The sequence below is a fragment of the Delphinus delphis genome, chromosome 7, assembly GCF_949987515.2.
Source record: "Delphinus delphis chromosome 7, mDelDel1.2, whole genome shotgun sequence".
NCBI classification, from domain to species: domain Eukaryota; kingdom Metazoa; phylum Chordata; class Mammalia; order Artiodactyla; family Delphinidae; genus Delphinus; species Delphinus delphis.
The window spans coordinates 25,273,227-25,285,365 of NC_082689.1; the positions used below are offsets into that span (position 1 = coordinate 25,273,227).

Consider the following 12,139-nt stretch of genomic DNA (forward strand, 5'->3'; position numbering starts at 1 on the left):
GGACAAGAGTGAGAGGTTTTCACACCTGAAAAAATTAATGTGAGGTGGTGAAATAAATAGATCAAGAAGTTGATGGACTATCATGAAATGGGCAGTACAAGGGTGTACTGACGGCTTGTCAACATCCTAAAGGAAGAAACTGAAAACAAATGTGAGGGTCTTAGACAGAAGTTGATATACAAAGAATTTGAGGCATTGATTATATTTTCTACAAGGACAGGAAAGTGATGAATACAAACAGTCAGAGATTCATGATACTGTGCAGTATGATTTTGAATATACTCTACTTGCCTTTACAAATTGCTTTTAATAATATAACTTTTGATTATTTTTCCCTCTTCAAGCTTTCTTCTGATAATTGTTTATCACATAAACAAGTATATATAAAAATTGTATATAAATGTACATATGAAAATTTGATTTTACACATTATATTCAATCAGCTTGATTGAACTCTCTTTCTTACTCCTTACATCTTTATAAATTAATGGGAAGTCATTTTTACATCTAGGAATCAGTGATATGAGACCTATGTTAAGATTTCATTTCTACTGACATTGATTTTGTACAGTGAGAGAACCCTCTTTCTCTGCATTATGAATGAATCAGAGGAAAGAACTCTTGCTATTAGTTCAAAATCAGTGTAACAGATAAACTGTCAGCCTTTCCCAAGTAGAACATCAAATCATTCAACTTTTGAAGAGTTTCCGCAAAAGAAGAGAAAAATAGTTATGATATATGGTATTTCAATTTAATGATTATTTAAGACATGGAGAGAATCATAATTAAGCAAAGTCCACAAACTTTATGAGTTACCTAGAATAATTAATAACATGAGAACAACAATCCTTTATACAGGAAAATGCTCTGTATAGTCACTATTCCCTCAGATTCTTTTAAAATTACATTTATCTGTTATTTAGGATGATAACTATAAAGTAAATAAGCTAAAACAGAATAAAAGGAGCTATAATTTTCAATAAAGTTTTGTGGGGTTCTTGGAGGCTATTTGGGGTCATTTTTGAGAAATCTTATATGAAAACATTTGTCTATAAACAAGAAACAGCAAGTAATTCCACTTTGAATTTTAAAAGTAAATATGGATGGGATAATAAGGAGTGTGTAGTTGTCATAAAAAATTTGGTTTTCCAAAATATGTCATGAAAAGAGGAAAATGGGAAGAGGACAGATTGGACAAACAGTAAGATCAATGATTTTAACCAAAATTGTCATAATAAATGTAAGTGGTTAAATACCCTAATTAAAGGCAGAGATTGTCAGATTAGATTAAAAAAGCAATACCCAACTATATGCTGCCTACAAGACACAAACTTCAACTATAAAAACACATATAGATTAAAGGTGAGAAAATATACCTGGAGAGATAAATAGATCAACACAAGAGTGGAGAACTATGAATAAACCTACAAGTATGTGGACAACTGATTTTAAACAAATATGCAAAGGAAATTTACTGGCAAAAGGATTGTTTTTTTGTTTTTTTTTTTTTTTTTTGCGGTACGCGGGCCTCTCACTGTTGTGGCCTCTCCCGTTGCAGAGCACAGGCTCTGGACGCGCAGGCTCAGTGGCCATGGCTCACAGGCCCAGCCGCTCCGCCACATGTGGGATCTTCCTGGACCGGGACACGAACCCGTGTCCCCTGCATCAGCAGGCGGACTCTCAACCGCTGTGCCACCAGGGAAGCCCAAGGATTGTATTTTCAACAAATGGTCCTGGAAAAATTGGATATCTACATGCAAAAAAAGAAAAGAAAAAAAGGAATAGATCCTTACCTAGTACCTGTGTTGGTGAATTTTATGTGTCAACTTTACTGGGTCATGGGGAGCCCAGGTATTTGGTTAAACATTACTTGTGAATATGTCTGCAGGGTATTTCTGGATGAGATTAGCATGGGAATTGGTAGACTGAGTGAAGCAAAGTGGATAGGCATCATCTAATTCATTGAAGGCCTGAATAGAACATATTCACTCTCTCTGCCTGACTCCTGAACTGGTACATCAATCTACTTCTGCCCTTGGACTGGGACTTAAACCATCTGTGCTCTTGGTCCTTAGGCCTTTGGACTCAGATTAAACTGTACCATGGACTTCTCTGGGTCTTCAGTTTGTAGATGGCAGACAAGGGAATTCCCAGCCTCTATAATTGTGAGCCAATTCTTTATAACAAATTATATAAAATATGTAGATATAGATATAGATAAAAATATCCTATTTATTCTGTTTTTCTGGAGAACCCTAACTAATACAGTATAATATACAAGCTAACTTAAAATAGACCATAGATCATATGAACCAAAACTCATAATGCTTCTAAAAGATAACAGCAGACAAAACTTTTGTTACCTTGGGGTTAGACAAAAATTTCTTAGATATGATGCCCAAAGCACGATTTATAAAAGATAAAATTGATAAATTGGACTTCACCAAAATTAAAAACTTCTACTTTTCAAAAGACAGTGTTAAAGGAACAAAAAGGCAAGGCTAAGACAAGGAAACAGTACTTGCAGAATCTGTAAAGAACTCTCAATGCTTAATAGTAAGAAAACAATCAATCCAATATAAAATGGGCAGAAGATTTGTTGGCACTTCACCAAACAAGATATATGGATAGCAAATAAACACATTAAAAAATGTTCAACATCTTTAATCATTTAAATGCAAATCAAATCCACAATGAGATACCGCTACGTAATATTAGGAAGGTTAAAATTAAACAGGCTGACCATACCAAATATTGATAAAGATATGAGGAAACTTCAGCTCCTGAGTTGAGTTCATTGCTGTTGGGAATGTAAAATGGTACAACTACTTGGAAAAACAATTTGACAGTTTCTTAAAATGTTGACCCTGTACATATCATATTATCCAGCCATTTCTGTCCAAAGGAAATGAAAGTGTATGTCCATACAAAGACTTGTAAATGGATGTTCACTATAACTTAATTTTTTTTTTGTAACTTAATTTTTAATAGCCCCAAATGGGAAACAGTCTGAATGTCTAGCAATAGGTGATTGGTTTAAAAAATGTGGCATATCCATGCAATGGAATATTCTCAGTAAGAAAAATGCATGAATATTGATACAGCAACATGTATAAATCTCAAAATAATTATGCAGAGTTAAAGAAACTACATAAAAAGAAAGCACATACTGTATATTTCTACTTACATAAAATTCTAGGGAATGTAAACTAATGGGTATTGAGTAACAGAAAGCCGGCCAATGGCTGTCTGAGGGGAAGGGGCGGGGGGAAGGGATTACATAGGTCATGAGGAATCATTTGGAGGTAATGGATACATTCATTGCCTGGATTGAATACATGTAACTCATGATTTCAGGCATCTGTCAAAACATCAAATTGTATACTTTACATATGAGCAGTATATGTCATGTATACTTCAATAAAACTATTAAGCATACACACACACACATACACACAAGGTTTCTCTCTTAAACTATACTGGAAGACATTATTCAATTAAGTAGTCATAAATTAAAAAGATATCTTGATAGGTCTGTGTCTGCCTTGAGAAAGAATTTTATACAGTTTAACATAGGGTCCTCCTTAAGGCTCCAGAATATAGGAGAAAGAATACACGAATTGGGAGATTTTGTTTCCTTGTTTTAAAACTAATCAGCATCACGGATGGTGGTAATTTACTTTCTCAGGCATTTGTTAGAGAAGGTAACTTTCACAGATATGATCCCTCTTTAAATTACAATTGCATAGTTAATGCTATTCCATCCCATCTCACAAATGCTCTTACCATAACAATTTGCATCCCTTAATAAATACAGTTGGTAACTAATGGGAAGATAAACAGGATTTTGATGTTTTCATCTTCTGAGAACTTATTAATATTTTATGAAAACCACATATAATTGGGTTTCAGACATCTCAAATCACTTTTCAGACACCCAGAATAACATTTGAAGTCTTTATAGGCCCTTCTTATTCAATAGCTATCCGTTCACTAAAATTATGTTTTTCAGTGTAAATAATAATACACTGAATAAGTATTATTTGATATAAAAGGGAACAGAAATGGTAAACCTTAAGTGGCAGTTTTAAAACATGGCCTCAAATTCTTTGGCACTTCTCCCATCAACAAAAAATATAGAGATAAGACTAAAGGCCTTTGTTACTCCTGTAATCTCTATACCTCCTCATAAATAACCACCACACTTTGTTTAAAATTATTTCAAAACTTTTTTCTTACTTGTGCCAATTTGACTCAAATATCAAGGTAATCTTAGTTGCAGTGTACCAGAGGTCTGTAAGAAACTTGTATTTTATTTCCATTTCTTTTCCCCCTTCTTACATTTCATATATTCTTCTTTTTTCTTTCTTTTCCCCTTTTGATGTTTTTTGTTTTATGACAAATATCACTTGTTCTGTTTCTGCATGAAGTTCTCACATGGAATTGACGTCAAAATGTGTGGTGTGTTAGTGGAGCGAAGGCTTGGCTTTAGAAAGGTGTGTTTTGTTCCTTACCTTAATTGGAAAGTTAATTTCTGTCACTACTTCTCCCTAGAGTTTTGATATAGGCAATTGATATTTGTTCACTTTTATGAAAAATGCAATGGTACTACACATACAGTGACTGGGGCTCTGCAATATGAAAGAAGTGGAAGGTAAAGTGGGCCATAGTGACTAAGTAGGCAAGCAAAGTCATCTGCCACAGATCTCTCTCACTCCTTCAGAAATAGCTTTACTTAGGAAGATTCATATTAAAATGGTAAGTTTGGACGCAGGCTTCTGTTTTATTTCCCCTTGATTTTGGTGTGTTTTTCAGCTGCTGAAGGAATGGTGTGCAATCATCTCTGTTCAAACGATGGGTGTTGGGGACCTGGGCCAGACCAGTGCCTGTCGTGCCGTCGCTTCAGTAGGGGAAGGACCTGCATAGAGTCTTGTAACCTCTATGATGGGTAAGGCATCTTATAATGTCTCTATCTCATGAGCTTTGAGGTACTGATTGGTTCAGATATTAAAATGATAATAAAAGGGTAAAATTTCAGAATGTTTATGCTGGCCAAGATTTTTAAGGAGAGTTTTTGTTGCATAAAGGAGAAAACATATAAAAGAATTCTTTTAAGGGGAAATCATTTTATTTGAATGAACAAGATAAGTCAAAATGCATATTGACTATTATGTACATATTTAAAAATGTGTACCAAAATAGATAATTCTTAATAAATTATAGCAATTTATGCTTATGCAAAATTGAAAAATGTATTTCTATTTTCTTTATAAAGGACATTGTGATAAGTAATATTTCCTCCTCAGTGTCTCAACCATCTTGTTTTTTGTCTCATGCTTTCCTATTAATCTTCACCTGGAATGACTGCGTAACTTTTGATTTTTTTTTTCCATTTAGGTTGCGTGTCTATTTGATTGTGTATTAGGAACAACACACATTTCTATGTCTCAGACAACTGCTTAGCCCTATAGAGAAATTACCTTTGTAGTTGCTAGTTGAAAAGGTTTTCGAAAGTGTTCTGTCACTTTCTAAAAATAACCTAAGCTATATTTTACATCAAGTATTTTAAATTTTATCTACAGTACTACAATAATCAAATTGACAACAATAAAACTTAGTATATACCTTGTTGCATGGCATTTCATATACTCCTAAAATCACTTTATCCTAACATACCATTTCATGCATCACAGTTGTTCATTAGTGTGATAATGCAGTTTTTAGTACTGTCCCTGAGTCAAATTTTCCTATATTGCTCACTGAAAGGATTTTCAACATTTTTGTAAAAGGGTAGTTTTGAAGTTCTTTCTTCTTCTGCCTCATGAATTGTCCCATTTTAACAACCGTTTCTATGATCCCAGATAACATTTTATTTTTGTATTTTACATTAAAGGATAAAAATCTATGGCTCTTAATAATATAGATAAGTGTCTTCTTTGAAAGATGACAAAACCAATTCCCTCCATGAATTTAGGGGGAAAAAAGATTGAAATTAAAATTAGAAGTTTAAGTATAAAAACAATATTAAATCGGAATTTAATAGTTTGAAATGGTGATGACATTTGCACAACTGTGAATATACTAAAATATGCATTAAATTGTGCACTTTCAATAGGTGAATGTCATGGTATATGAATTATCTCTAAAAGCATTACTGAAAAAAGGGTTTAATAGTTTTATCAGGAAAATTTCAACTTGAAAATTTATAAAACACATCAACTCATACATTTGATAATGAATAGCAAATTATTTGCTACTTGTCTCATTGAATTGAACTGTAGTAATGCTTGTTCGCATTATTATGAAAGATATTTCCTGTACATAAAATACATCAGATCAGATATGATTCTCTGTGTGTCTGGCAATTGATGCCACTAAAATGGAACTAATAGACCTTAATTCCACTGTGTTACATTAAAAGTTTATTGAATACGTATGTGCGTTTCTAAGGAAGGAATAGATTATAGAAATCATTTTATCAAACAGAAGCATCTTATGAACAGTGAGAAGTGGGAAAATTAAGTGTTGACCAAAGTCATAACATTGTAAAAGCACCAAACCAACGCTAGAACTCAGGATGTCTGATTTTCATCCTGTTTCTTTACAGATGCCATTGTTTTTCTTTAATATTTCAGTTTTAAACTTGTCAGAAATATGAAATTGATGTATATGTGGATGTATACACTACCCTCTGTCTCATTTTTGTGAAACAATGAAAGCTAAGCAAAGGAAAAATACTGGTCCCCTAAATAAACAACACTGATTATCCTGTTGTTTTTGAAAGCTTAATATTTTCCAAATCATTAAATCAAACATATTAAAGAAATATAAAGTTTTTAATGTAGTTTTGCAGCAGTAATGGGGTCCTAGGAAATCATGCACAAGGTTTAGTTTAAAAGATAATAAGTGAAAGTATCTTATAAATATCTGATGTAATTCTTGCCTACCCAATGATAGATGTCCCCACCTCCAATCTTGTGGTATTGCCAAATTACTTCCAACTTTGCCTGGCAGGTAAGACAGTCTTTGAGGAAACATGAATTCAAATTCTAACTTAATCACTTCCTACTTGAAATGTCCATCCACCAATAAATAACCTAATTGTCCTAAACTCTGTTTTCTTACATGGAAAATGGGAATAATAATGATGTGATTATTATTATATCATATTATAGTGTAATAATAATAATGATTGTGATTATCAAATGAGAAGATTCTTATTCGAATTCCTACTGTTAAAACAGTTATCATCATTTCCTTTTTGTGTCTATTAATCTGAGCTCATTAAATAGGTAGAACAGTCACTTTATACACTGCTGAAAATAAATACAAATATGACATTTACCAAAATCAGGGAACTTATTTATATATAAAAATAGTTTGACTATCATTAAAGAATAAATCCTAAAAAGAGGATTTTTTGAAGGGGGAAAAAAAAATCAGTTAATCCTGGCTGTTAGCACTCAAATCCAGATCATATAAGTCACTATATTTTTGCAGCTCCTAACTACAATGCCCAAGTATTCAAAATGAACAAGAAAACTAATTGCAATGCAATCTTAATTTTTTTTTTCTTATCTGGCAACATGGTTAAATGCTTCTGAAACTTTAATAACAACAGAGAAACATCAGAAAGAGTGCCAGTCTAAGATCTTTGGAGGCATTTTTATGTTTAATATTCACAAGCTCTCATCGAAACACCCTTCTTTTCCTTTTTCAGAGGATATTTAGGGAATGAGGTCTAGAGAAGTTAAGGGATGTAAGACAGCAATATTAATCTTGGTGCTGGGAACACGAACCAAATCCAAAGTATTTGCTCTAGATCACAGGATTGGCTAAGGTAGCACACACACAACAAAACTGTGAGAAGTATACAGCAGCAAAAACGCAAAGCTCAGTAAGCAAAGCTCATGCTCACTAGAATGTGAATTTTTGTATCAGATTCAAGTGAAAGGGGATCTCTGGCAAAGTCACAGCAGAATCACTAGGGGACAGGGAAGAAAAAAGGCAATGATGGAGACAGTGACAATAAATAAGTTGCAAGAAGGATCTGTTCTGAGAGCAGAAAGGAAGAGAGCCAGAAACCACACAGATAGAAGTCTACTCTATAAAAGAGGAGGCAGCTAGTTTGCCTCCATGATTTTTTTTTTTTTTTTTTTTTTTTTTTTTTTTTGCGGTACGCGGGCCTCTCACTGTCGCGGCCTCTCCCGTTGTGGAGCACAGGCTCCGGACGTACAGGCTCAGCGGCCATGGCTCACGGGCCCAGCCGCTCCGCGGCATGTGGGATCTTCCCGGACCGGGGCACGAACCCGTGTCCCCTGCATCGGCAGGTGGACTCTGAACCACTGCGCCACCAGGGGAGCCCGCCTCCATGACTTTTTATGACATATTCATTTTACTCCTCAACTCTGTGTATGGGGAAGGGAGTTTTGGAGAAGAGAAAGGAAAGCATGACCCATGTTTTAGTACCATAAAAATTATTACCTTCATTTAGTATCCTAGCTCTTTAGTCACCCAAGAAGCTGTTTTCAGAAACAGTGCTTTGCTGATGATTGCAGGGTGTGCTGTAAATATCATATAATTTCACTTACACATAATGCTTTTTATGCTCTTTACAATTTAGCTACCACCCCATTGCCAACCCCCACCCCAATACCAGGTCATTTTGACTTTCATATTCTGAAGATTTCCTCTATTGAATACTTTATATCACTTGTTGATGAAACATGCAAAATAAAAACTTTTTTATGTAACTAAGATGTTAAACTCAAGAAAATTCATAAAAAGTTAATCCATTGCAAACCAACACTTCACTTTGAGTGCAAAATCCATGTAACTAAATATGTACATTCATACATAAATAAACCATAGATTTATGCTATTTATTTTGAAAACCAAACCGTTATTTTACCTTGAAATATATGTAATCTTAATCTAACCAACAGAATATACAGCCCACCCTTTGGATTTCAATCATCTGTTAAGGCTTTATAATAACCAAATAAGATAGTTCACTATGAAAAAAGAGTGATTATTTCACTCCAGGGAAAAATAAATTTGAATTTATCACCTAGTTAATCCATAATTGCCATATTTGCAATGCTCTTAGTTTGGAATGGTCACTCATGATACAAAGGCACAAAATAATGAAGTAGCTATAAATATTTAGTCGTTTTGTTAATGACTCATAACTGAAATTCTAAATTGTTTATACCCAGTACCTCATCCTCTCACACGTTAGTGGATATAGTGTGTTTTAAACATATTGTACATGACTGATACCCAATTATTGAAATGAAAACTTTTAGGATAGATATTAATTGGAAAACTTATATACTGGTAAATTTAATATTCAAATAGCCACAAAATGTGAGGTTTGGGGAAGTGATGACCATCCTCCCACATTTTAATTAGAAAGTTTTAAAATGTTACCATTCAACTATTTTTTATTTTATATCATATAGAATTCTTCAAAAAGAATTTAAACTGAAAAAGATGTTATATTAGATCAATAATCTAAGAAAATAAAATCTACCATAAAAAAGATATTTTTTCTAATTCTCCAAGAAAGATATTTTAAAAAAAGAAAAATCAAAGTGTTTTTTGAAGTTTCACTAAAAATAAGTGGAAGAATCTTGGGATTTGAAGGACAAGGATGGGGAACATTCATGTAACTTAGCAACAAGAAAAATACAATAGTTCTGTCAAAGTTTAAAAAATAAGCCTTCAGCCAAGAGTAAAATTTTATATAGAGACAAACAGGCACAGACTTACTTAAACTAGCAGAAATGGTTCTGCTGTGTCATCAAAAGAGTCATCCTTTTTTTTCTTTTCCTTTTTTTTCTTTTCCTTTTTTTTTTTTTTTTTTTGAGACTGCTGGAATCCCTCTCACAAGAGAGAGGTTTCCTGAATGAGTCTGTCGTTGAACCCAATGGAGGGCCGGGAGAGCCATCTGGCTGCAGTTTATCTTTTCTCTTAATGGAGAACTTACTCATTAATGTACAGGGAAATGATTCTGATGCTCCTGGCACTTAGAGAAACAAACTCTAGAATTTACTTTGCCAACAGGACTTTTAGCAGCTGTTACTTCATTTGTTAAGTTGACAGCTTGTTTGCTTACACTCCCTCATACTGCTGATGTTTTCACAGTGAATTTCGGGAGTTTGAGAATGGCTCCATCTGTGTGGAGTGTGACCCCCAGTGTGAGAAGATGGAAGATGGCATCCTCACATGCCATGGACCGGTAAGCCTGAAGACATGTACGGTTGTGTTGGCTTATTTAGTTTCATGTATGAATGTCTGTCAGGTCATTGCTTTATCACTTATCCATCCATTGAATAGGTATTTACAGCATGCTATGGGGAATCACATTCAACATTCTCCCAAGAGGCTTACAGCTTAGTAGTAGAGATAAAGTGTTTAAAACTTCAGTTTCTTAAATATTTATGTCCCAGATAATGTATTTAAAAAGAAGATATGGAGTTGTCCTTGAAGATTGCACAGGGCTGAAAAGAGAGATACACAAATAATTATTGAAGCAAAATAATTGATAAAATACGTATAAATTTTTATATGAATACATTTGAGGGAGAAACTAAATCTTTGAGATGGAAATTGAGATACCAAGGAAAGCCAAAGAAAAGTGATGTTTCAGCTATGCTGTGAAGAAGAATCTGAAATGAGGAAACATGTAAAGATACGTAAATGTGAAAGTTTATGTTGTGTTTGAGGTAAACTGTAACACGTTCGTACCTGTGTTTAATCATTTAACTATAATGGCATTATGAAGGAAAATTGAAAAAAAGGAGGAAAACAGGCACTCATAAACTAAAATCTAAAGCTATGTGATAAGTACCATGGCCGAGAGAAAAACTGAACTATGATGATTGAAGGAGGGGCTATGGGATCAGGAAAGTCTTTATGGATAAGTTGACATTTATATAGTTTGAAGTTAGTCTTGTGGAGAAAATGATAATTATTTTCTAGACCTTCCTTTGGTTCCCATCATTCTTAATAATGAGGCTTTTTCTTAATAATGAGGTCAGTATGAGTTTGTCATTCCAAAGTGTCATATTCATCCTTCTTTAGACAAATTTCCAGTTTATTTGTGTATTGAGTCATCATTCAGTAAATAACTTGGGGACCAACATTTGGGTGTAGCCAAGAGCTCAACACTGCTCCATAAGAATTCATTTCAAATTTAAATAGTATTAATTTTTCTACCAGAGTGCTTATTCAGCACTTAATTAGCTTAGAAAAAAATTATCATTGAGCCCTCCAAACTTCCATTAGGCCCCAATGAGCTGTTCTGGAACTTCTTGTAAAGAAGGATGTGGAAAACTTGGACAGTTCAGAGGACTACCACAAAGGATGATTAAGCTTGGAAAACCAGACCTCTGAGAAAAAGAAGTGGTATGATTTGGCCTGAAGAACCAAAGTCTAAAAGACAATTTAATATGTAATGATCTCCAAGTAAGTATGATAAGGGCATATGCAGCTATTTTCTTTTTCCACTAAGGATAGTCATTTAAAATACAATTAATCTGCAGCATGAGAAATGTGGACTCTGTAAAGAATGTCAGGAAACACAGGGAAGTAAAATTCCATAATGGGTTTGTTAAAGTAAGTTGAGCTGTCTCTCTCTATGAGACTTCTCTAAAAACCAGCATATTTAGGAACCATACATCATAGAATGAAAAACAAAAAATCTCTTTCCGAGAAAGAGACTTTGAAAATGTACAATTACAATAACCAAGAATTTGGCCATCTCCTTTGAACAAGGCAAACCACAAGAGTAGTCCCGTCTTTTTCAGTTCCTTATGCTGCCTCCTATGGTATAAAAGTATGCTAGTAAATAACTAGCTTATTGATTTCTTTGTTTTTACAGTCTATTTGATCATTCCTTTGTTCCTTAAAAGAATTGAGGCAGTTTATAAAAATACACATTAAAAAGCCCTAAAAATTAATATTCTTGCAATTTTCAAAATTACTTGATAACCAAGAAAGAATGAAAAAACAGGTTTTTAGTGAAGACATTTTAATTCTGTAAGGACAACATTGTTGGGCCATATGCTTAAAATCACTATTCAGTGCTAAAATTGTAAATGAGTATGTCTAGAGATTAGAGAAGGCAATAAGT

General features: G+C 33.7%; 1 protein-coding gene across 1 annotated transcript in view; it reads left to right on the plus strand.

Moving 5' to 3' along the window:
- The window catches only part of ERBB4 (erb-b2 receptor tyrosine kinase 4), a 1,108,236-nt gene that overhangs the window by 826,329 nt on the left and 269,768 nt on the right, over positions 1 to 12,139 (plus strand). The window contains exons 13-14 of the mRNA XM_060016164.1: positions 4,816 to 4,948; positions 10,150 to 10,243. Of these exons, the coding sequence (XP_059872147.1) occupies positions 4,816 to 4,948; positions 10,150 to 10,243 (227 nt within the window). The remainder of the gene's footprint in view (positions 1 to 4,815; positions 4,949 to 10,149; positions 10,244 to 12,139) is intronic.